This window comes from Lampetra planeri, chromosome 3, assembly GCF_965212315.1.
Source record: "Lampetra planeri chromosome 3, kcLamPlan1.2.h2, whole genome shotgun sequence".
Taxonomy (NCBI): Eukaryota; Metazoa; Chordata; class Hyperoartia; order Petromyzontiformes; family Petromyzontidae; genus Lampetra; species Lampetra planeri.
The window spans coordinates 1,336,755-1,363,350 of NC_136109.1; the positions used below are offsets into that span (position 1 = coordinate 1,336,755).

Below are 26,596 nucleotides of genomic sequence, written 5' to 3' on the forward strand. Positions count from 1 at the left end.
ACAGGCTGCTGGGGCAAGTGCCGTCGCCCGGCCACGTTTGTCTCCCCAATGCTGATGTTTTGCACCGCCGCAAAGCAGGTACGTGCTCATTTAAGTCCGAGTCGACCTAGGGGAGGCCCAGTGAGCGGTTGGCTCAAACCTCACGTCGCCGGTAGCCGCGAGTGATGTTGGGACGCGTTTCTTCAGCCCCCTCGTACAACGGCTCTCCACTAACGGCGCGATACAAATTGTCATTTATATTATTATGACTTGTTACCATCATCCCTCCCTCTCTGCGGGGTGGATAAAATCGGTACCACTTTGCAGTGAGCGGACGTGCCAATGGATTTTAGTTTTCACATCGAACCGGTCGCGGCGACCTCCAGCGACGTGTCGCGTTTCAATCGAGAAATTCCACATTTGCTTCTGAAGCACAAGTTAATACCTCAAGTGGGCTTTACCTGGTAAGATAAAAAAAAAAACACGTTCGTTTTATTTGTAGATATTTTTAAGTGATTCGTTTACCTCTCCTACAATTTGCATTCGCATCATGTTTTTGTCCTGTTTCTTGTAACATTCATCGGATTCCTCCTGCAGTATAAATAGTTGCTGATTCTGATTTTGACATCGGTACGTTTGGCCGTTTCTGGTGGTGAGGACCTCGCAGCTTTCCAATGAGCGCGGCTGGCTACGTACGGTGCGAAAGAAGTTCAACGCACGTGCATACGTAGCTATCGAGTGCTGGCTACAGACTTCTCCAAAGCTGTGGTTCTAACCTGGGGTGGTGCACGCCCCCCCCCCTCCACTGTGGGTGCGAGATGCCCTCTCTGGGAACCAATGGGCTGCAGTCAAGATCAAGAACCACTGCTCCAAAGGAACTCATTCACAGCCACATTATACCCACACCGATCTGACCCCAAACAAAACCGAGTAACGACGATTTGTAACGACGACAACAACCAAGACAACAACGCGCCTCACCGTCCGCAGCGAGCCCGTGTGCTTGAACACGAGCGTGTAGACTGCGTAGGCCAGGACGCAGGCGGGCGCGAGGAACGCCAGCGGGAGGCCCAGGACTTCGGCCCACGCAGGGAAGCCCGCCTCGCTGTGGTGGAGCAGCCGCAACGTGACGACCGTGTCCCCGAGCACGAACTGCACGCGGTGGGAGACCGGCGAGGGAGGTAGCGGATGAGGGAACGCACGCAGGGTCGGCAGCGGTACGCCTCACCTCACCGTCCCATCTACTCAACTCACTCAACTCACTCACCCCTCTCGTTTACCCTCTCACCCACCCACTGAACCATCCTCCCTCACTCCCACTTACCTGCCCACTCATCCAACTAAACACTCACCCATTCACCCACCCACTCATCCACCTACCCACCCAGGCACCCACCCTCTTTTTTACCCTCTCACCCACCCACTCAATCACTCACCCACCAATCCTCCCACCCACCAATACACCTACACACTTGCTCACCCGCGTATATTTGCACATTTCACTGACCATGTGGTCTGTACGTACCAGAATGAGCAGCGGGGTCACGGACAAGAGGCAGATTTTGAAAAACCACGGCACTTCCTTTTTCAGCATCTCACGCACATCTATACAGAATGACGAGTACCCTGCACACGCGCACACACAATCCCAGTGTCACTCCACTGCTGGATAAGGGTGTGGGAGGTATGGATGTGTGCATGTGTGGGAGTCTGTGAGTGAGTTTGCAGCTGGATAAGGCAGTACAGTAACAATGTTGACTAAATCTAGATAAATCTATTCTGTTTGCTTGGGATACAGCGTTGCCCCCTCACACACGTGCGCTCTCTGGGTGCTGAGCTTTCCTCCCGCGAGGAAACACCCATACATTGGCTGATAACACGTTCATATATAGAGGATTACAGAGCTTGGGGTAAGGGTGGTGGTGAACTCAGCACTGGCTCTTCACGATCTGGCTGCCACTGCTGCCTTCCCGCTCGTCTGTGGGTCTCTACGACGGCGCTGGCGTCATCATCGTCATCATTAGCAGTAGTAGTACCGTAGATGAGCAGCAGGCCGACCCACAGCACGGCCGCCTGGAACGGCACGGACACGAGCAGCGTGTAGTAGTCCAGGAAGATGATCCACTGCAATCCGCCCTGCGGGATTCCAGACACCGCGCGTCAACATCCCCGTCGCGAACACGCAACCGGCCGGTGGGTTTCACGTCGAGCTGGGATATCGGATTATCTCAGGAATGGATTGCCCTTGGTTCAACGTAGAGCCGGGTTACTGCACGAGCTAAGGAACGGATGTCTCCGCCGATTGTCGGCTCCAATATCGGAAACCGATGGGAAATATCTCGCAATAAAGAAGTCTCGGCCTCTGCTCCCACACGCTGCGACGGGCAAGGCTCGGTGACACCACCGGCATCATCGCCGGCCACACAGCCACGCCCGGCGTGACTTTGCGGTGGTTTACCCCCTTTGGGAGGCGGAATGTCAGGCGGCGGCCATCGTTTTAAAAATGGCCACCGAGCCATCGAGCGCGACAAAAGGAGTCGATTGCAAGTTGAAGTCGATTCGACGCCCACGGGACGGGAGTTTCACGACGTTCGTTCAGTGATCCATCAACCCCCCCCCCTCCTGCGCCTGCCTCCACAGCGCTGGATCACAAGTGGCCACGTGCAGTGGCGGCGGCGGCAGCGTAGCGACCAGCACCGCCGCCCCGACAGCCGGCTCGTTGTGGGGCCCTCTTTTGTGCAAGGCCCCTTTCGCCTATGAGCGGCATTGCTAACGAACAACTATTTTTATTTGACCAGGTAAGGCCCTGCCGAGCTATGTAGACCTTCTTCAGAAGCTACCTGGCTATCGCAAATGATAGCTCCACAAAGTGGCTCAGCATCAGTCTTGATTTGACGCTTTCATGACTGCAGGAATCCAAACTCTGTGGTTCTTTCGGTAAAGCCACGTGACTTTACCGAAAGGAGGAATTACAATTCGTCGTTTCGTCATTACGGGTTTTAGGTGCCAGCTCGGGTTTGCGTGACGGCGGCCTTGCTGGGGTTTAAAAGAAATAGTTGAAGTCAAAATATATCGAGTGCAAGACGCTGTATATACAGTGCAAGACACTGCGTGTACAGTGCGAGGAACTGTATATACAGTGCAAGACACTGTGTGCAGTGCAAGACACTCTATATACAGTGCAATGCACTATATACAGTGCAAGATACTGTAAAATGAGGTACTGTTTATACCGTGCCATGTCAATAGTCTACCACCGGACCGTCGTGATTTATTTAATTTTATACCTTCGTGACTTTACCGAAAGAACCAAAGAGTACGGCTTATCATTATCGCGTGGAAATTTAGAGCAGCTGCCAAATACTCTAAACGCGTCGTGACGTTCATTCAAAATGTCGAGGGAAAAAACCGAAGGACCCCGGAGAAAAATCCACGCGACCACGGGGAGAGAGCAGGCATCGTCAGGGTCGGGGTCGATCCCACGACCTCCTGTGTACCAGGCGAGGAAGTTAACATCTCCTCGCCACCGTGGCGCCCATCGACTCGGGAGCAACGGGGACACGGCACGGCGTTGCCCAGGTGCGCGATCTCCCAGCCCGAGCGGTGCCCACCCGGGTGACGAGGAGGAGGCTGAGGAGGAAGCCGGCGAGCGTCAAGAGGGCGACCACCAGCACCGTGCGGAGCCGGGCCAGGCCCTGGTACTTGTCAAAGATGGCCGTCGCCAGCGTGAGACCGAGGCAGAACTGCAGGGGGAGAAACGGCCGCGTTAGGCGCACACACGCAGATTGGCGTGCTGTACACCTAACCCTGCGTGTACACGTAGCGCCGTGTGTGAGCACGTAATGCCGTGTGTACATGTAACGTCGTGTGTGCACGTAACGTCGTGTGTGCACGTTACGTGTGTGCACGTAACGTGTGTACATGTAACGTCGTGTGTGCACGTAACGTGTGTACATGTAACGTCGTGTGTGCACGTAACGTGTGTGCACGTAACGTCGTGTGTACACGTAACGTGTGTACATGTAAAGTCGTGTGTGCACGTTACGTGTGTGCACGTAACGTGTGTACATGTAACGTCGTGTGTGCACGTAACGTGTGTACATGTAACGTCGTGTGTGCACGTTACGTGTGTGCACGTAACGTGTGTACATGTAACGTCGTGTGTGCACGTAACGTGTGTACATGTAACGTCGTGTGTGCACGTAACGTGTGTACATGTAATGTCGTGTGTACACGTAACGTGTGTACATGTAAAGTCGTGTGTGCACGTTACGTGTGTGCACGTAACGTGTGTACATGTAACGTCGTGTGTGCACGTAACGTGTGTACATGTAACGTCGTGTGTGCACGTAACGTGTGTACATGTAACGTCGTGTGTGCACGTTACGTGTGTACATGTAACGTCGTGTGTGCACGTTACGTGTGTACATGTAACGTCGTGTGTGCACGTTACGTGTGTACATGTAACGTCGTGTGTACACGTAGCGTGTGTACATGTAACGTCGTGTGTACACGTAACGTGTGTACATGTAACGTCGTGTGTACACGTAACGTGTGTACATGTAACGTCGTGTGTGCACGTTACGTGTGTACATGTAACGTCGTGTGTGCACGTAACGTGTGTACATGTAACGTGTGTGCATGTAACGTCGTGTGTACACGTAACGTGTGTACATGTAACGTCGTGTGTACACGTAACGTGTGTACATGTAACGTCGTGTGTGCACGTAACGTGTGTACATGTAACGTCGTGTGTACACGTAACGTGTGTGCATGTAACGTGTGTACATGTAACGTCGTGTGTGCACGTTACGTGTGTACATGTAACGTCGTGTGTACACGTAACGTGTGTGCACGTTACGTGTGTACATGTAACGTCGTGTGTACACGTAACGTGTGTACACGTTACGTGTGTACATGTAACGTCGTGTGTACACGTAACGTGTGTGCATGTAACGTGTGTACATGTAACGTCGTGTGTGCACGTTACGTGTGTACATGTAACGTCGTGTGTACACGTAACGTGTGTGCACGTAACGTGTGTACATGTAACGTCGTGTGTACACGTAACGTGTGTACACGTAACGTGTGTACATGTAACGTCGTGTGTACACGTAACGTGTGTACATGTAACGTCGTGTGTGCACGTAACGTGTGTGCACGTAACGTGTGTACATGTAACGTCGTGTGTACACGTAACGTGTGTGCACGTTACGTGTGTACATGTAACGTCGTGTGTACACGTAACGTGTGTACACGTAACGTGTGTACATGTAACGTCGTGTGTGCACGTAACGTGTGTGCACGTAATGGTGTGCGTACGCTTAACGCCGTGTGTGCGCAAACGAAAATAAAAGCCCAAGTGATTTCCTGATCAATTGAGGTGTTGAGGCATTGGCGCTTATTTCCTGTTTATTTATACCCGTGAGCCGGCAGTGGTAATTCCACGTTTCTATGGTGGAAATGAGTCAATCCGTTGGACCAACCACTGGGAGCGCTACCCATCTCATCTCAACAAAATGGGAAAGGGCACCCTCAGTGACAGCTGTCCCCTTGTGCCACAAGGCGACTCAACAGCTGTCCTGCACGCCGGCATTCACCTGCCATTCGGGGGGCGAAGATTTCCACCGCAGCGGCGCATTATCCCGACTGGGTAATTTGCGGTGTCATTTTTCGAACTTTGGCAAAGTTGGCCGCTTGGCGCGGGTACCTCGAACGGCGTGGCCATTGCGAGCGACGTCACGGAGATCTTAAATGCGCGCCGCGAAGCGCACGGCGCACGGCGCCCGCATCTCAAACGGTCGATGCGCCCGCAGTATTAACCAGGGCAGCCTGCCAGGTTTTGAGCCGCGAACCGTCCTCTGCAGCGACGAGCGGCGGACGCAGCCGACTCTTTTGAAGAGCGATGCTGCAGCTGCATTTGTGCGTGCGAACGCAAGCCGTCCGGCGTTACGGCTGACGCTGCGGCCGGCGCGGTGGTGGGCGCTACAGCTGGTGCCGTGGTGGGCGCTACAGCTGGTGCCGCGGTGGGCGCTACAGCTGGTGCCGCGGTGGGCGACGTCCCAGGCGCAGGCCCCACCTGCGTGGAGATGCCCTGCAGGAAGAGCGCCAGGTAGAAGAGGGCGGCCCACACCTGCGACGCCGGCATGAGTGCCGTGGCCGCGGGGAAGGCGACGAAGAGGATCTCCGAACCGCTGTCGCGCGCCAGCTCCGACACCTCCAGGGACCAACGCGACGCCAGCAAGCCCAGCCCCGCCGACAGCACCACGCCCGGCGCGAGGCTGCTCACCATGTTGGCCAGCAGCACCAGGATCGAGTCCCTGCGGCACGGGGAAATCGACGGTGAATCGCAGGCGACGTCGGACGTTCCAACCCCCCCCTCCACCCCCCCCCCCCCCGGTTCGGCACGTCGGCAGAGCCGCGGCGGTGTGATAAACTGTTTATTTAAAAAAACTGATTTTTTTGTTTTGTTATTTTAGCAGGTAAAGGCCACGGAGCTATTTTTCTCTATTTCAGATGTGACCTGGCTATGACAGACGATAGCTCAACGAAGTGTTTTATCATCACCACGTGGACATTTTAGAGCAGCTGCCAATGTTCATTCGAAATGTGGAGGGAGAAAAATGAACAAATCCACCACGGGGAGAGACTCCAAATATACAGCAGCAGGCATCGTCAGGGTCGTGATCGAACCCACGACCTCCTGTAGACCAGGCGAGGTAGTTAACATCTCCTAGCCACCCTGATGATGAAGAGAAAGACACGCACACTACTAATATACAGCAGGCATCGTCAGGGTCGGGATCGAACCCACGACCTCCTGTATACCAGGCGAGGTAGTTAACATCTCCTAGCCACCCTAATGATGATGAGAGAGAGACACGTAAACTCCAAATATACAGCAGCAGGCATCGTCAGGGTCGGGATCGAACCCACGACCTCCTGTATACCAGCCAAGGTAGTTAACATCTCCTAGCCACGACTAAGCCAACGATCTGCCCGGCTGGGTTTGATCTTCGGCACCGTCACCGTCCGAGGCCTGCGATGTGCCACAAGCCGCCACTACGCCCAGCCCTGGCTGGCTGGGATGAGCACGCGCGTGGGGAGCGAGGAGGCAGGGCGCGCGCGGGGCAGGCCACACCTGTAGAAGTTGGTGTTGTAGGTATTGAAGGAGCCCATGGTGATGTGCACGCCCCAGGAGATGCCCACGGAGTTCAGGGCCTCTCGCCCTGCCACCGTCCACAGCTGACGCAACACGGGAGACCGCACTCCATTACAACGCCGTCGTCATCGTCAAATCCACTGCTGGATGAAGACCTCCCACGAGCCGCCGTCTCGCGACGATCCGTCGAGCTCGTCACATGGGCTGAGCTTGTCGCTCCGTCTCCCAGGTGGACGTACTCTCAGACGCGTTCCATCAGTCTCGAACGCCGTCCCTTCTGGCCATGACGTGTCCGGCCCAAGCCCACCGACTCGTCTCAACAGTCAGTGTGACGTGATCGACCTACGTGTGTTCTCCAACCCACGTGTTCGTCTTTCTGTCAGAGCGAGTGAGCGAGTTGACACAGTGGGCAGCAGTGGTGGTGCGCATCTGCGAGTCATCTCAGTCGGTCAACCTGTGACCTCGTGCCAGCGAACCTTCCGCACTTACTATGACCTCAAAGTGTACCGAGCGTGGCACAAACGCTGTGGTGATGTTATCGCCACTTAGTAGCTGTTGTTGTTGCACGCGTATGGAAAATGGTGGCGCGGTGGTTAGCGCGCTGCGCTTCGAACCTGGTGGAAAAAGTTCAATTTCCCCTCCTGACCAACGCCAGTGATGATTATCTGAACTGGTCTTGGGCCTCCCCGAGGTTGACTCGACATCAAACGAGTACCCGGTGCGTAAACATCGCGGTAGGGCGTGGTGCTGGACACCCACCACCTCATGTGCCGTGCCGGCCTTCGTAGGTGCTCGCAAACAGCACTTGCCTCGACAGTCCGTTGTGTGCGCGTGTGAGCACGCGTGTATGATCACGTGTGTGTGATCACGTGCGTGTGATCACGTGCGTGTGACCACGTGTATGCGCGTGTGTGACCACGTGTGTGTGATCACGTGTGTGTGACCACGTGCGTGCGCGTGGGCCTCACGTCGTAGTACGCGAAGACGCTGACGTCGGGCGCGAGGAACTCCTCGATACCGAGCAGAGCGCCCTCCTGCAAGCCCATGCCCAGAATGAGCGCCAGGAAGAGGAGGTGGGGCACCATGGACGTCACGTACTTCACCTGCGGCCGTCGGGGGGACGTGGGAACAGGGGCAGGGGGGGGGGGGGCAGTACCATCACTACGGTTGCGAGCTCACCTCGAACACGATTTACATTTGCAAGTTTTCGATTGCCGAGCTGTAGCAGTGAGCTGGCATCGGGTGCTGGCGAATCGACAGCAGTTCATGTATGTGCGTGAAATGTCGACTACTGCACTTTATTTATATCCATTTATTTTTAGTATTTTAGTATTGTTTGTTGATGTAACCCGCTGACCCTCCCCCCCGTCCCACGCGTCTTCGCGCCTCCAATTTGTTTATTTTTTTATTTCCATAAAAATGTCATAACCCGACATATACAACTGCCCCCCCCGTCCCACGAGCGTAAACACGGCGCACTCGGCGCTGCGGTGTTGGTGGCGGCGGTCAATCTGCCAGGTGGGACACACACACACGTGACGTCGTGTCGTAAGCGTGCGTGCGGAGCGACCTCTGACCTTGCCCAGGACGTGGATGCCCCCGGCGATGGCGGCGAAGGTGCAGAGCCACACGAGGAAGAGGCAGCCGGCGAGATTCGCGTTGACGCCGCCGGGCGTCGCGAAGCCGTTCGACGCGTTCCACACGGTGTCGCTGCGCGGCAGGGACGAGCGGAACAAAGACAAAGGTCCCCCGCGTAGCCTTTAACAGACTGTCGGGGCAAGTGCTGTTGGCGAGGCACGTTGCACGAGGGGGGGGGGTGGGTGGGTGGCCAGCACCACGCCCGACCGCCTTTGTCTCCCCAGTGGCCATGTTCACACACCACACGAGGTGCTCATTTAGGGCCGAGTCGACGTAGCGGAGGCCCGTGACCGGATCAGATAATCGTCACCAATGTCGGCTGTGAACGGCAATAGGAAGTCGGGTGGCCGGGTTGGTGGCGCAGCGCGCTAACCATTGTGCCACCGCTCCCCCATACAAAGACAAAGAGGCGATTTCTCTCTTGACTCTGCCAGCGCTCAGGAAACCACTCGGGGCAATTTGTTCCCCCCGGAAATGTTATCGCATTGCATGGAAATTTGTCAAAAATATATAAATATATTTTTTCGGAGAGTTTAAACTTTCACACGTACAGCGCATTGCGGTCTTTCAAGAATAATAATTATTATTTTTCTGAAATTATTCAACAATAAATTATTATGGAAGGTGACAGGGCCCAGTGTTCGCCACTTGTCCCAGACAAGTGCTGCCAACCCGGCGGCCGTCCCGGTTAATACCGGCGGTCGCGTAATAACCGTGATGAAGCTCTGTGCCGTCCGCATCACTCAGAGTGGACGTTGAAGATCCCGTGACGGCGTTCGCAAAGAGGGTGGGCGCCTCGTGTGCCACAGGTGTCACGGTCCAAATTTGTGCAAACGGCTCAATTGGGATCTCCCAAAGCCTCACTCGGTGAGGCTTTCCTGCACAAAAAAGCATCATGGACGAATGAACAAATACGTTCCTCCATTGGAACCTCATTTGCCAGTAAAAAATATGATAATCGTTTTTTTACCCTTTTATCTGGCAACAAACCTGACACCTTTTTTTACAAGGAGTCATGTTTGCATTGACCATAATTCCTGCAGTCGGAATGCAAACAAAAAACATAACTCTGATAATGTGTGCACTGTCCTTGAAGTTGATTGGTCCACACCCGAGACATCTTTCCTTAGAGCCCAGTCTCACATGGTGTTTGACCAGAGGACGCCAAAAGGCGCACAACTCAAAGACAATGCACTGTCTCGGGTGTGGACCAATCAACTTCAAGGACAGTGCATACATTATCAGAGTTATGTTTTTTGTTAGCATTATGACTGCAGGTATTGTGGTCTATGCAAACATGACTCCTTGTAAAAAAGGTTTCAGTTTTGTTGCCAGATAGAAGGGTAAAAAATCAATTATCATATTTTTTACTGGCAAATGAGGTTCCAATGGTGTAAATGCTTACCCCGAGCTCTCATACTCTGATGGTGCATTGTCTTTGAGTTGTGCGCCTTTTGGCGTCCTCTGGTCCAACACCATGTGAGACTAGGCTCTAAGGAAAGCTGTCTCGGGTGTGGACCAATCAACTTCAAGGACAGTGCATACATTATCAGAGTTATGTTTTTTTTGTTTGCATTACGACTGCAGGTATTGTGGTCAATGCAAGCATGACTCCTTGTAAAAAAGGTGTCAGTTTTGTTGCCAGATAAAAGGGTAAAAACCAATGATCAAATACGTTCCAGTCACAATGACAGGTAGCTGGGGTCACGAGGAGGGTGCGGGGGAAGGCGGTGGGCGGTCACCTCCAGTAGCGGTGGCTGAGCGACTGCCCCGTCAGCAGCTGCACGGCGGGGTCTGCTGCGAGGGAGCCGCCCTCGGCGCTGGAGTTGCCGGGGGGGCAGCGGCCCCCCGCTCGGCACGGGGCCCACGGCTGCGTCCGCTCGAACGACGCGAACAGAAAGTGCGCGCACGTGGCGAGCAGCGCACTGTGGTAGAGGCTGAGCAGGGAGGTGATCGCCAGCGACGCCAGCCCCACGCCTGCGAGCGGAGGGGCGCCAACTCGGCCACGTTATTGTTGTTGTTGTTTTGTTGTTGTTGTTGTTGTTTTGTTGTTGTTGTTTTGTTGTTGTTTTGTTGTTGTTGCGTGTGTGTGGGAGCTATGAGCTCTGAACCCGGCGACCCGAGTTCGATTCCCGCTCACGGCCAACACCGGTGACGCTTATCTGAACCGGTCCTGGGCCTCCCCTGGGTCGACTCAGCCTCAATGAGTACCGAGTGCGGTGTGTAAATACACTAGGGGAGACAAAGGCGGCCGGGCGTGGTGCTGGCCACCCACCCCCTCGTGTGCTGTGTCAGCCTTCATAAGTGCTCACTAACAGCACTTGCCCCAACAGTCTGTTAAGGCTTCACGGAGGATTTTTGTCTTTTTGTTGTATGTCTGTTGAACTTCTTTCGCACGGTACAGAGCGAGGCGTGCTAATTGAAGGTGACGGGAGGGGGGGGGGAGTGAATGAGTGGTTGACTAGGTGAGTGATTGGGTGAGAGCGAGTCGGTGGGTGTGTAAGTCAGTGAGGGGGTGAGTGGGTGAAGTGAGTAACCAGTTGAGTGAGTGACTAGGTGAGTAAGCGATCGGGTTGGTAAGTGCATGGCTGAGCGGATGAGCGAGTGAATGGGTGAGTGAGTGAATGGGTGAGTGAGTGAATGGGTGAGTGAGTGAATGGGTGAGTGAGTGAATGGGTGAGTGAGTGAATGGGTGAGTGAGTGAATGGGTGAGTGAGTGAATGGGTGAGCGGGTGAGTTAGCGACCTGCGTCGGGGGGTGTGCGGGCGGGTGTGCGGGCGGGTGTGCGGGCGGGTGTGCGGGCGGGTGTGCGGGCGGGTGTGCGGGCGGGTGTGCGGGCGGGCGTGCGGGCGGGCGTGCGGGCGGGCGTGCGGGCGGGCGTGCGGGCGGGCGTGCGGGCGGGCGTGCGGGCGGGCGTGCGGGCGGGCGTGCGGGCGGGCGTGCGGGCGGGCGTGCGGGCGGGCGTGCGGGCGGGGCGTGCGGGCGGGCGTGCGGGCGGGCGTGCGGGCGGGCGTGCGGGCGGGCGTGCGGGCGGGCGTGCGGGCGGGCGTGCGGGCGGGCGTGCGGGCGGGCGTGCGGGCGGGCGTGCGGGCGGGCGTGCGGGCGGGCGTGCGGGCGGGCGTGCGGGCGGGCGTGCGGGCGGGGCGTGCGGGCGGGCGTGCGGGCGGGCGTGCGGGCGGGCGTGCGGGCGGGCGTGCGGGCGGGCGTGCGGGCGGGCGTGCGGGCGGGCGTGCGGGCGGGCGTGCGGGCGGGCGTGCGGGCGGGCGTGCGGGCGGGCGTGCGGGCGGGCGTGCGGGCGGGCGTGCGGGCGGGCGTGCGGGCGGGCGTGCGGGCGGGCGTGCGGGCGGGCGTGCGGGCGGGCGTGCGGGCGGGCGTGCGGGCGGGCGTGCGGGCGGGCGTGCGGGCGGGCGTGCGGGCGGGGCGTGCGGGCGGGCGTGCTGGCGGGCGGCGGGCGGGCGTGCGGCGGGCGTGCGGGCGGGCGTGCGGGCGGGCGTGCGGGCGGGCGTGCGGGCGGGCGTGCGGGCGGGGCGTGCGGGCGGGCGTGCGGGCGGGCGTGCGGGCGGGCGTGCGGGCGGGCGTGCGGGCGGGCGTGGCGGGCGGGCGTGCGGGCGGGCGTGCGGGCGGGCGTGCGGGCGGGCGTGCGGGCGGGCGTGCGGGCGGGCGTGCGGCGCGGCGTGCGGGCGGGCGTGCGGGCGGGCGTGCGGCGGCGTGCGGGGCGGGCGTGCGGGCGGGCGTGCGGGCGGGCGTGCGGGCGGGCGTGCGGGCGGGCGTGCGGGCGGGCGTGCGGGCGGGCGTGCGGGCGGGCGTGCGGGCGGGCGTGCGGGCGGGCGTGCGGGCGGGCGTGCGGGCGGCGTGCGGGCGGGCGTGCGGGCGGGCGTGCGGGCGGGCGTGCGGCGGGCGTGCGGGCGGGCGTGCGGGCGGGCGTGCGGGCGGGCGTGCGGGCGGGCGTGCGGGTGCGGGGCGTGCGGGCGGGCGTGCGGGCGGGCGTGCGGGCGGGCGTGCGGGGCGGGCGTGCGGGCGGGCGTGCGGGCGGGCGTGCGGGCGGGCGTGCGGGCGGGCGTGCGGGCGGGCGTGCGGGCGGGCGTGCGGCGGGCGTGCTGGCGGGCGTGCGGGCGGGCGTGCGGGCGGGCGTGCGGGCGGGCGTGCGGCGGGCGTGCGGGCGGGCGTGCGGGCGGGCGTGCGGGCGGGCGTGCGGGCGGGCGTGCGGGCGGGCGTGCGGGCGGGCGTTGCGGGCGGGCGTGCGGGCGGGCGTGCGGGCGGGCGTTGCGGGCGGGCGTGCGGGCGGGCCGTGCGGCGGCGTGCGGGCGGGCGTGCGGGGCGGGCGTGCGGGCGGGGCCGTGCGGGCGGGCGTGCGGGCGGGCGTGCGGGCGGGCGTGCGGGCGGGCGTGCGGGCGGGCGTGCGGGCGGGCGTGCGGGCGGGCGTGCGGGCGGGCGTGCGGGCGGGCGTGCGGGCGCGGGCGTGCGGGCGGGCGGGCGGGCGTGCGGGCGGGCGTGCGGGCGGGCGTGCGGGCGGGCGTGCGGGCGGGCGTGCGGGCGGGCGTGCGGGCGGGCGTGCGGGCGGGCGTGCGGGCGGGCGTGCGGGCGGGCGTGCGGGCGGGCGTGCGGGCGGGCGTGCGGGCGTGCGGGCGGGCGTGCGGGCGGGCGTGCGGGCGGGCGTGCGGGCGGGCGTGCGGGCGGGCGTGCGGGCGGGCGTGCGGCGGGCGTGCGGGCGGGCGTGCGGGCGGGCGTGCGGGCGGGCGTGCGGGCGGGCGTGCGGGCGGGCGTGCGGGCGTGCGGGCGGGCGTGCGGGCGGGCGTGCGGGCGGGCGTGCGGGCGGGCGTGCGGGCGGGCGTGCGGGCGGGCGTGCGGGCGGGCGTGCGGGCGGGCGTGCGGGCGGGCGTGCGGGCGGGCGTGCGGGCGGGCGTGCGGGCGGGCGTGCGGGCGGGCGTGCGGGCGGGCGGGCGTGCGGGCGGGCGTGCGGGCGGGCGTGCGGGCGGGCGTGCGGGGGGGCGGGCGGGCGTGCGGGCGGCGTGCGGGGCGTGCGGGCGGGCGTGCGGGCGGGCGTGCGGGGCGGGCGTGCGGGCGGGCGTGCGGGCGGGCGTGCGGGCGGGCGTGCGGGCGGGCGTGCGGGCGGGCGTGCGGGCGGGCGTGCGGGCGGGCGTGCGGGCGGGCGTGCGGGCGGGCGTGCGGGCGGGCGTGCGGGCGGGCGTGCGGGCGGGCGTGCGGGCGGGCGTGCGGGCGGGCGTGCGGGCGGGCGTGGCGGGCGGGCGTGCGGGCGGGCGTGCGGGCGGGCGTGCGGGCGGGCGTGCGGGCGGGCGTGCGGGCGGGCGTGCGGGCGGGCGTGCGGGCGGGCGTGCGGGCGGGCGTGCGGGCGGGCGTGCGGGCGGGCGTGCGGGCGGGCGTGCGGGCGGGCGTGCGGGCGGGCGTGCGGGCGGGCGTGCGGGCGGGCGTGCGGGCGGGTGTGCGGGCGAGTGTGCGGGCGCCACCTCGCAGGATGGGGGTTCGGCTCCAGGAGGAGAGGCACCCTCCGGACGTGGCCTGGCCCAGCGAGACCTCCAGGAAGACGAGTGGCAGCGCCAGCAGCACGAACATGAGCGCGTACGCCAGCAGGAAGCAGACTGCACCAGCGGGGGGGGGGGGGGGGGCCGTCAGGTGACCGCCACCAGCACTCCATCGCCGCCGTCGCCAACCGCGGCAACCACGACGAGGGTGATGGCGATGATGATGATGGCGATGATGATGGCGATGTGATGGAGAGAGCCACCTTCCGATACGCCACGGCGTCTCAGAGAGCTTCACATCGCCACATCTCGTCATCTCAACACTTTTGAAAGGGAAACTCGAGTGGCAACTGTCCCTGCGCGTCTCTGCATGAGTCTATGGCCTCTGTGTGAGTCTGTGGGTCTCTGTGTGAGTATGTGTATTTATGTGAGTCTATGGGTCTCTGTGTGTGTAGGTTTCTGTGCGAGTCTATGGTTCTCTGAGTCTATGGGTTTCTGTGTGAGTCTTGTCTCTGTGCGAGTCTGTGGGTCAGTTTAACACGTAGGCTTTCGCGACCAATATTATTCATAATCACCGTTTTTGGGTTTAGATCGCGTTATTTATAAATGTGTCGTAACCCTCCACCACCCGACACGGCCAATCAGTAAAAAAGTGCCACGTTGACAAAAGACAAATAGTTCACTGCTTTAGCCCACCGGTGTGTTGAAGCGTGAAACCACAACATTTACAATTTGAGTAGTACGACGTTTCGCTGGTAATCGTATCCAGCATCATCGGGCAATTCGCCAGAATGGTGAGGCTCTGCTGTGTCTCCCGTTCTTATATAGAGCAGCAGCAGGGTGACGTCATCATTAACTCATTAATTCGTCAGGTGCAAAGATTTGAGGGGGGGGGTATTGTAATTATATACTAGATTAGTAATCAGGCTATTGTTACGATGCGAGTTGTAGATTAGTAATCATTTGGCATGTGTTTTATTGTGATTATGCTACATTAGTAATCAGTTAGTGTTTGTTATTACAATTCCTTATAAGGGAAACAAACACTAACTGATTACTAATGTAGCATAATCACAATAAAACACATGCCAAATGATTACTAATCTAGTATATAATTACAATAACCCCCCCTCAAAGCACCAATGGACGGTTAAAGATCCTAGACATGAATGTATTACTGCTGCTGTGGCAACTGCAAAAGTAATTGTCAACTCTCTGCAAGACGGCATAGGAATGCGGAAGATGAGCGGAGGTGCTGGAATAGTTGAAGTCGTGGCGATGAGTAGTGGCGTGAACTACATTGTCAGCAATGGACTATAACCCTCAGCTATATCATTACCAAGCACTTACTCATCGCTTCCAATACAGTCCCAGATTACTCATTCAGAAGTTCTTGCATTTTCTACAAACATCAGTTCATTAAACACTCGCCACATTCGTCATTAACACCGCATTTACAACTGAACGCAATCGTACACATAGGGGCTAACGTCACGGGCAACGGGCCTTCTTTAGCGTAAGGCAAGAGCGAATGGAGAGATGAGCGAATGGAGAGATGGACCGACTTCAAAGCCGAACAGAGAATTCACGTTGCGCTTTTCGTTCGCACGGCACGTATCCAGCCGTGCCGAGCGGAGGTGCGGGTTACCCGACTCTCCGGCGTGCAGACAACGCCTGGGACAACGGCATCACCTGGCAACCCCCCGTGTACCCTATCGAGACCCTGATCTCACAGACGGACCTCCCTTGCTGTAAGCGTCTGGCAGGTCACCAGCATTATTTTTGTTTTCAAGCAAAGCCAGCTGATGTGTCATGCTTGGCCTGCCTCTGCTGATGAGTCAGGCTTGAATGTCGAAACCGATTTAGAAGTTGTTTCTTCTTTTTAGAAATGACGCACTCCCAGAAGGCCGTGTGGCCGATGGGATGTATAAACAAATATATATATTTTTTTTCATGTGGAGAGACGGTCATGGCAGGGAGGCTTATTGTCTGCTTGTTTATCACGCTAACTCATGCCGCTGTATAACAACACGGAAGAGGCTCGCGACAGCTCCACGAGCTTTCCAAACGACGACGACGGAGCGACGCCTCCGACATTGTCGCGATGGGGTGTACAATGTGACAAGAATTTTGTTGTTTAAATAAAATATCCGCTGGTGCGTCCGCACCTCCGCCGTTGCGCAGCGTGAGGATGGGTAGCGAGGTGGCGTTGTGCATCCCCACTCCGTACACGGAGCTCACGAGGAGGAACTCGAGCCGGTTGGCCCAGCGGCGCCGCCCTCCCTCCTGCCCTGCCGTGCCAGCAGCGAGCAAAGACAAAAAGACAACGCGCACACGTGCGCGCGGGGGACAGACACGCGACAATGATTGTTTTACGGTGCGGGCCGAGCGGGTGAACGCAGTTGTCCGAGTGGGTTCGGCGCGGGCGGACGGAACCGCGCCCAGGGCAACCTTCGCACTCCCGCGGGCAAAACGAAGACGAATAAAAGCGCGGCGCTATTTCATCGCGCGAAGTTAACGACGTGGCGGACCTCAAGCCACGGTAGAAATGTTGAGGGCGGCCGTGCGCCTCGCAGCGGACAAACAACGAGAGGGGAGGTCAAGGTCCACTCAGCGTCGCTGGCGTCGTTTGCGCCGCCCGTGACCGTGGGCGATGTCAGCGGCTCCTTCTGAGTGGCTCCCCGCCTGCAGCCAGATTCGGCCTGTTGCTGGTGATGGGTGAAGTGAAGTTGATTTTGTTTAACTAGCTCAGAACTCAAAGAGATGACGATGAGTCGTACGTATGGATGTACGTTTGCTGAACTTCTTTCGCGCGATACGTAGCCAACCGCGCAAATCGGAAGTGCGGGGGGAAGGATGTACATGTTTTTGTTGCAAGAAGGACTTCTGGCTGAATGAGTGGGTGAATGAATAGGTGAGTGAGATCACGGGTGGGCGAGTGAGCGGGTGAATGATGGTTGCGTGAGCTGATGCGTGGTTGAGTGCGTGAGTGAGTTTAAGTTCAAGTAGATTTTGTGTCACCCGGGTGAGACCTCGAGCGAGACCAGCGATGGAAGATGTTCAGAGTGAGCTGGGTCATCAATACGACAAAATCAAAACCGATCAAAGTAAAGCGACAAACCGAGAAGAGAATCCGGTGAAAAAAGCAACTACGTCATGATGTGCACAATCAACACAAATGTTTTTTCAAATTGGTAAAATTCCGTGTCGTCAGCTCGAGTAGAATTAATTCAGACTGGGGTCAAAGTTCGCACCCTGCACGCAACTGATTATTAGAAATGCAACGTGTGTGGTAGAAACACAAAGATCCCCCGTGTAGCCTTAACAGAATGTTGGGGCAAGTGCTGTTAGCGAGTACCTATGAAGGTCGGCACGGCACACGGAGGGGATGGGTGGCCAGCACCACGACCTGCCGCCTTTGTCTCCCCAGTGGCGATGTTTACACATCGCACCAGGTACTCATTTGAGGCTGAGTCGACCTAGGCGAGTCCCAGGGTTAGTTCAAATCATCGCTACTGGTGTTGGCCCGTGAACGGGAATCGAACTCAGATCGCTGGGTTTGTAGCGCAGCAAACGAATCGCAACACGACCGCTCCCCACTTTCCCAACCACACACACAAAGGAACATGCACACACAATCACACACAATCTAAGTGACATTCCTGAATTGTTGTGGGCATGGGACCAGTGTTGCTATTGATATTTTTCTTTCTGCATTACGCCTTATCTAACACATTTCACCATTCATCTCTCTGACCTCGACTCCAACACCGATGACTACCTGCTCTTTCATTTCAGAGGGTGATTCACTGGGCCAAGTTCATCTTTAATGTACAAAAAAGACAAAAGTCCCCCATGTAGCCTTAACAGACTGTTAGCGAGCACCTATGAAGGCCGGCACGGCACACGAGGGGGTGGATGGCCAACCCCACTCCCGGCCGCCTTTGTCTCCCCAGTGGCAATGTTTACACACCGCACCAGGTACTCATATGAGGCTGAGTCGACCTGGAGGAGGACCAGGCCCGGTTCAGATAATCGTCACCGGTGTTGGTCGAGCGTGAACGGGAATCGAACCTGGCTCGCCGGGTTCATAGCGTAGCACTACGCTAACCCCTAAGCCGCTGCTTCCCAGTGCAAAGATAAAGGTACACAAACACACACAACGCAGCCCTCACCTCTCCAACGTGTTAAGTCAGGACCAAAATCCTCGAAATCTTAGATGCCCCATGGCAGTGCATTGTAACGAGCATTCTCTGTTAATTCCCCAAATACCTAAAATTCCATCCCCTCAAGTAGACACACAGAGACCCATAGTCTCACACAGAGACCCATAGACTCACACAGAGACCCATAGACTTACACAGAGACCCATAGACTTACACAGAGACCCACAGACCCACACAGAAACCCACAGACTCGCACAGAGACCCATAGACTCACACAGAGACCCATAGACTCACACAGAGACTCACAGTATCACACAAAGATCCAAAGACTTACGCAGAAACCCATAGACTCACACATACACCCACAGACTCGCACAGAGACACAGACTCACACAGAAACCCATAGACTCACAGAGAACCATAGACTCACACAGAAACCCCCACACACAGAGACCCATAGACTCACACAGAGACCCATAGACTCACACAGACTCACAGTCTCACACAGAGATCCAAAGACTTACGCAGAAACCCATAGACTCACACATACATCCACAGACTCGCACAGAGACACAGACTCACACAGAAACCCATAGACTCACAGAGAACCATAGACTCACACAGAAACCCCCACACACAGAGACCCATAGACTCACACAGAGACCCATAGACTCACACAGACTCACAGTCTCACACAGAGATCCAAAGACTTACGCAGAAACCCATAGACTCACACATACATCCACAGACTCGCACAGAGACACAGACTCACACAGAAACCCATAGACTCACAGAGAACCATAGACTCACACAGAAACCCACACACACAGAGACCCATAGACTCACATAAAGACACATAGACTCACACAGAGGCCATAGACTCACGGAGAGACCCATAGACTTACAGAGAGAAACACAGACTCACACATACACCCACAGACTTGCACAAAGACACAGACTCACACAGAGACCCATAGACACACATAGACTCACACAGAGGCCATAGACTCATGCAGAGACCCGCAGGGACAGTTGCCACTAGAGTTGCCCTTTCAAAAGTGTTGAGATGACGAGATGTAGCGATGTGAAGCGCTCTGAGATGCCCTGGCGTATCGGAAGGCGGCTCTCTCAATCGCATCGCCATCATCATCATCATCGACTGAGCATACTTCTCTGTGAATGTCCCAAAAGGACGTGGGGTTCAATCGCTCAATCCACAAAAGCCCTGGGTTCTGCTTCCATCTCAATCACAATCTGATGGCGAGCTTTTCGATTCTTCACAGTAACTTCACCTGCACTTGCACGTGACCTGTGGCTGCGGTCAACCTGGAGGCAGATCTGCCTTAGCTGATCGTTAATATTTCGTTTAGATATCATTCATTCATTTATGCACGTGCAACACTTTAGATTTCTCAAGTTACGACAAAATTGTTTCCGCTCCGATTTCGACTTGCTTCGGTGCTGTCACGTTATCTATTTATTCAGCCCTTCGTCACGTCGGTGAGCGCTGGTCGCTGTCCCCGGATGAGGCTCCTAACCTGCTCCCACGAGGTGGCACCCTGGGTCACACAGAATCCACTCGAAACCCTGAACGTCGGAACATCATTCAGAGAGGCTCCGGCCGGCCGGCGAGACTGCCTTCAACTCACTCACTCACAGCCACAACTTGCTTGTAAAGTTTAAACCAACATTCGATGTGCAAACTTCTTTCACTGTATAACATTTGTTATTCGTACGTTTGAGTGCTAGTGTGGTGCTGATGATGTCTCTCTGAGTGGCAGTTCGTGCCGCGAAATTAAAACTGGCTTGACTTGATTTCTGAAGGCTACGTCATGTACCGCATCTTTGTTCGACATCAGGGTTTCAGATCTCAGGCCCAAAACGACAAGCGACCAGTGACAAGCAGCACTATTGAAGGTAGAATAGATAACAGTTGGAGATAATAGATAATAGTTAACGTATGTCATGAATTGAGTAAGGTTACAGGAACTGGGGGAAACGTGACGATGGGAGGGAAGAAGCAGAAAGAGAAGTGGTGTGATCCCCAGTGTGGTGAGAGGGTGAGTGAGTGGTTGAGTGAGTGGGTCGGTGAGTGAGTGGGTGAGTGGGAGGGTGAGTGGGTGAGTGGATGAGTGAGTGGGTGAGTGGGTTAGTTAGTGAGTGAATGAGTGGGTGAGTAGGTGGGTGGATGAGTGGGTCGGTGAGTGAGTGGGTGAGTGGGAGGGTGAGTGGGTGATTAAGTGGGTGAGTGGGTGGATGAGTGGGTGAGTGAGTGGGTGAGTGGGTCGGTGAGTGAGTGGGTGAGTGAGTAGGTGATTGAGTGGGTGAGTGGGTGGATGAGTGGGTGAGTGAGTGGGTGAGTGGGCCGGTGAGTTAGTGAGTGGGTGGGTGAGTGGGTCGGTGAGTTAGTGAGTGGGAGGGTTATTGGGCGATTGAGTGGGTGAGTGGGTAATTGAGTGGGTGAGTGGGTGGATGAGTGGGTGAGTGAGTGGGTGGGTGAGTTAGTGAGCGGGTGAGTGGGTGGGTGAGTGAGTGGATGAGTGGGTGGGTGCATGTACGTATGTTGAACTTAATTCGCACCGTACGTAGCCAACCGCGCTAATCGGAGGTGCGAATGGCGGTGGTTGAACTTGGTGTGGTGGTGGATGAGACGACAAATTCAAGAGTACCGAGTCTGGTGGATGAATCAATGGGAGAAGTTCACGGAGCGGAGGCAGAAGGTACGAATGAGCTATGCCACGTAATGGAGGTTTGTTTTTATTTTTGGGATTAGATCGCGTAAATATAAATGTGTCATTAACCCTCCACCACCCGACACAGCTAGGCTGGTTGTAAATGTTGTGGGTTTACTCTCCAACACGCCGGTGTTGCTGAAGTAGTCAGTCATCATCACAAACCCTCAGTGATTGGCTGTGCCGGGTGGTGGTGGGGTCAACGACACATTCATCTTCACGCGATCAAACTCAAAAACAACCCAACCTTTTATTTCGATTTAAAGCTTTCGTGACTGCAGGGATTCATATTCTTGGTTCTTTCGGTAAAGTCACATGGAAGGGAAATAACAAAATAATACAAAATAAAACATAATAAAATACAATTCTCACGACGTTTCGGCCACAACGCAAGCAGCCGTCATCAGGTGAAGAAACAGAGCTGTCGGAAAGACAGGTCGTGAAAGCCTAACGCGTTAAACGAAGCTACGCCACAGCAGGGAGCACCGACTCGTCAATGTTTAACTTTCTGAACGGATTATTGGTCACTACAACCTCTACAAAACTCCACGGTTTTATATTTTAGCGGCACTACAAAACAGTGGAACGCGCCTCTCTAGTAACCGGCCCAGTGGCTCAGCGTTAGAGTTCAAATCCTGGTTGGGTGGAGGGCGCGGGGGGGGGGAGTTCACTCAGCCCATCATCATTCTCTTGCCCAGGGTTGATAAAATTCATACCACTTTTAACACTCTCATACTTACTCACACACTCACTCACACTTACATACTCACACAAACACTCACTCACACACTCACTCTCTCACACACCCACACACTATCTCACACGCACACAATCACTCTCTCACACACACTCTTTCACACACTCACTCACACTCTCTCACACACTTACATACTCACACACTCACTCTCTCACACACACATACACACACAATCACCGTCTCACAAACTCACTCACACACTTACTCACTCACACACAAAGATCCCCCGTATAGCCGTAACAGACTGTAGGGGCAAGTGCTGTTAGCGAGCACCTATGAAGGCCGGAACGGTACACGAGGGGGTGGGTGGCCAGCACCACGCCCGACCGCCTTTGTCTCCCCAATGGCGATGTTTACACACTGCCCAGGTATTCATTTCAGGCTGAGTCGACCTAGGAGAGGTCCAGGACCGGTTCAGATAATCGTCACTGGGTGTTGGCCGTGGGCGGGAATCGAACTCGGGTCGCCGGGTTCATAGCGCACACACACACACTGACACAGTCACAGTCACACATACTATCACACGTAATCTCACACACACACTAAAAACATCTCACCAAGCATTGTACAGAACAAGTTACGTAACTTTTCCACCTCCACACCGCGGCAGCGTCCCTAACACGATGCCCAGCCGTGTCTGTCACACAAACACACTCACAGAGACAAAGATCCCCCGTATAGCCTTAACATACTGTTGGGGCAAGTGCTGTCAGCGAGTAGCACCTATGAAAGCTGCAGCGACACACTAGAGGGTGGGCACTCACTTGCACACAGACAAACTCCCTCACACACTCTCAAACTCACTCACACACTATCACACATTCACACAATCACTCACACACTCACACAATCACTCACACACTCACACAATCACTCACACACTCACACAATCACTCACACACTCACTCACACGCAGACAAACTCCCTCACACTCTCACACTCACTCACACACTCTCACACACTCACACACACACTCACTCACACACACACCCTCACACACAAACTCCCTCACACACAAACTCCCTCACACACAAACTCCCTCACACACAAACTCCCTCACACACAAACTTCCTCACACACGCACTTAGACACTCACACCCTCACTCATTCACTCACTCACTCTCACACAGACAAACTCACTCACTCGCACACTCACTCATTCACACACTCACTCATTCACACACTCACACTCACAAATCACTCACTCACACACTCACTCATACACACACTCACTCATTCACACAATCACACACTCATTCACTCACTCACTCACACACTCTCACACCCACTCACTCACACACTTACTCACACACCCACTCACACTCGCTCACTCATACACAGACAAACTCACTCACACACCCTCACTCATTCACACACACACTCACAAACTCACTAATTCACACACTCACACACTCACACTGACTCTCACACACTCACACACCCACTCACTCACACACTCACTCACTCACACCTTCACTCATACACAGACAAACTCACTCACACACTCACTCGTTCACACACACACACTCGCAAACTCACACACTCACAAACTCACTCACTCACACCCTCACTCACTCGCACACGCACTTACATACTCACACACTCACTCATTCACACACACACTCACACACTAACTCACTCACACACTCACTCTCACACACTCACTCACTCACCCACTCACACACTCACTCACACTCACACAGACAAACTCACTCACACACCCTCACTCACACCCTCACTCACTCGCACACGCACTTACATACTCACACACTCACTCATTCACATACACACACACACTCACACACTAACTCACTCACACACTCACTCTCACACACTCACACCCACTCATTCACTCACTCACCCACTCATTCACACACACTCACACACTTACTCACTCACTCACCCACTCACACACCCACTCACAAACGCACTCACTCACTCGCACACTTACTCATACACAGACAAACTCACTCACACACCTTCACTCATTCACAAATTCACTCACAAACTCACTCCCTCACACACTCACTCACACACTCACTCACACACTCACTCACACACTCACTCTCACTCACACACCCTCACTCATTCACAAACTCACTCACTCACTCACACACTCACACTCACACACCGATGTACTGCAACACCTCACCTGCCATCGGGAGATGCAATCTGCCCTCTTCCTTTTGTGCTTTCAAATCCAATCTCTTTCCTTCAGGTATGTGCAGCGGGTCACTTCCAAAAACACCAGCAGCAGCAGCAGTAGAACTCACCTATCCTGACAGGACACGTGACACATTCCACTGTTAATTGGCAGCAGCAACAACAGCAGCGGTCTTCTCGTAGCTGCCCCTAATGATTGCTGCTGCTGCTGCTACTGCCGAGTGTTTGGGTGGGTGGCTGAGTGAGTCAGTTCACTCGGAGACTTCCGTGTGTAGGTGGATCGCCCCACAAACCCCTCAAACCCCCATCACCACCACTAACACCACCACCCCCACCACCACCCCCACCACCACCACGACCCACCTTCACCTGTGACGCACCCAGTCGGAAGTCAGCACCTGGGGAGTGCGTGTGCACGGCTCTGAGTCAGCGTTCTAAATAGACGACATCGGGGTACTCATCATCATCATCACAGTCATGATCAGCAGCAGCAGCAGCATCGTTACCGTGTCTGTAATGGCGAGCACACTCACGCCCGTTCCGTTCGACCTCCCGGCGTGTCAGCTGAACAAAAAATGTCCCGAGGCTTTGTGAAGCGTCTCCATACCCCGATGTTCGCGCGTGGTGTGACGAGGTGTGGCGTACTCCACGCCGCTTCTAAGGCGTGGAAGAGTAGGCCAAAAGCAGCTTTATCCTATTTTAAACATAAAGAATGTGTACCCCCATCAACATCACCACCACTGTCAGCCATGATCCATCCACTGCTGGATGAAGGGTCTCCCAAGGCCCTGCGATGGAGCAATGAGCACCTGGGCAGAACGAGGAGCACTTTGAACTGGAGGAATCAGATGACCGATAACAAACAAACATCTCCTTAGTTTCATCACGAGGCCTCCTTTGCCAGTAGCAAAATATAATCATAGGGGTTTTGACCCTTTTTTATGGCAACACAACTGACACTTTTTTTGTTTCAAGGGATCATGTTCGCATTAACCACAATTCCTGCGGTCAGAATGCAAACAAAACACAACTCTGATAATGTATGCATTGTCCTTGAATTGATTGGCTTTTTTGTTTGCATTCTGACCTTAGGTATTGTGGCTAATGATCATTATATTTATCATGTCCTTAGTTCTCACACATGTCCAGCAGGACGTGGGTGCTGATTTCATGGCTTCGTCTCCATCGCGGATGAGACCCGACAGCCTTGCAACTCAAATCGTCTTCAAATCCCGTGGCACTCGATTCTGTTGGGGCATTGAGAAGACTTTGGTGGTCACACGAGAGAAAGAGAGAGATGGACCAAGCGACACGCAATTCCATGTTTCTTAAATGCAATTCAGCACATTATTAATTATAGTTAACTGGTCAACACCCTTTATCTGGCATAAGGTATTCCAACGGGTTTAAAGTAATTTTGGGGTGCTGATTCCAAATCTGGCATCAGTTTTTGTCTATCACGTCAGGTTTTTGAAATATCAAATATTGCATTTTCAATAAAAACTGCAGAAAAATAATAAATAAATGTGGATATCTACATAAAATGATATTATAAACACACTATCCTAAAATACAGCACCATATTTTAACACTAAAGCAGTCACTGACTCGCAACAACTTGCAATCATAAGTGACAGAGTTAATTTCGGGTAAAATCAATGAAAATGGAGTATGCCGATAGCATAAAAATGAGATGTGATAGAGCAAATCTGAGATCAAATTTGGAATCAGCACCCTGAACTTAATCTAAAACAACTACAAAAGTCCAGGCCAGAATTTTTTTTGTTGGCCAGTGTTATTAGTATCATGAAGCGTATCGGTATGCCAGATATTTTTTGTTTAAACTCTCCATCAGGAAACATTTAAAATAAAATTATCATCAGGTCCAATCTCCAAATCGTATTACCCACCGTCTCGATCGTGTACCATGAAGAAGGGTCATCGCCCGAAACGTCGCCGCCCGATCGGCCAGTCTGTGGCCACTAGAGGCCACTAATCTCTCTGTGTGTCTCTGGCTTTCAAAGTGAACTTTGCGCGAATAATATCCAGGGAGTCTAAAATCTAAATGTCGTAGAACTTATTCTTGGTTAATTCGGTAAAGTCACGTGGAAGGGAAATAATAAAATTATTTTAAAAACATTTATCACGTTTCATCAGCTGCGAAAACCACAGCAAGAAAAATCGAAACGTCGTGAGAATTTTATTGTTTTATTTTTATCATTTTAATATTTCCCTTCTACGTGACTTTACCGAAGGAACCAAGAATATGAATCTCTGCAGTCACGAAAGCTTTAAATCGAAATTTTGTAGAACTTTTTTCGCACCGTACGTAGCCCAACCGCGCTAACGGGAGGTGCGTTGGAAAGACAACAAACTTTAACACAATAAAAGCGGTACAGTACGTTCATTTACTTTTAATTCTCTTCGCCACATCGACTCGAACGAGTATGGTTGTGTCGTGTATTCATTATCGATCCTGGCAGATCATCATCAGCATCATCATCGGTCCAGGCTAAAGT

General features: G+C 55.7%; 1 protein-coding gene across 5 annotated transcripts in view; it reads right to left on the minus strand.

The window, feature by feature from the left end:
* The window catches only part of LOC144735931 (sodium- and chloride-dependent glycine transporter 1-like), a 29,341-nt gene extending 3,113 nt beyond the window's left edge, over positions 1–26,228 (minus strand). The window contains exons 1-14 of one of the 5 annotated variants that reach the window (XM_078618533.1): positions 25,988–26,228; positions 24,441–25,324; positions 24,067–24,192; positions 16,428–16,550; positions 14,245–14,376; positions 10,522–10,756; positions 8,719–8,851; positions 8,110–8,244; positions 7,121–7,224; positions 6,059–6,299; positions 3,591–3,722; positions 2,016–2,115; positions 1,505–1,605; positions 961–1,131 (exon numbers count right to left, since the gene is read on the minus strand). In XM_078618533.1, coding sequence (XP_078474659.1) covers positions 961–1,131; positions 1,505–1,605; positions 2,016–2,115; positions 3,591–3,722; positions 6,059–6,299; positions 7,121–7,224; positions 8,110–8,244; positions 8,719–8,851; positions 10,522–10,756; positions 14,245–14,376; positions 16,428–16,550; positions 24,067–24,073 — 1,614 coding nt within the window. In that variant the 5' untranslated portion in view covers positions 24,074–24,192; positions 24,441–25,324; positions 25,988–26,228. Of the gene's footprint in view, positions 1–960; positions 1,132–1,504; positions 1,606–2,015; positions 2,116–3,590; positions 3,723–6,058; positions 6,300–7,120; positions 7,225–8,109; positions 8,245–8,718; positions 8,852–10,521; positions 10,757–14,244; positions 14,377–16,427; positions 16,551–24,066; positions 24,345–24,440; positions 25,585–25,987 lie in introns of those variants that run through there. The other 4 variants (XM_078618525.1, XM_078618515.1, XM_078618541.1 and 1 more) reach the window with 4 other exon arrangements.
* Between the last annotated feature and the right edge of the window lie 368 nt (positions 26,229–26,596).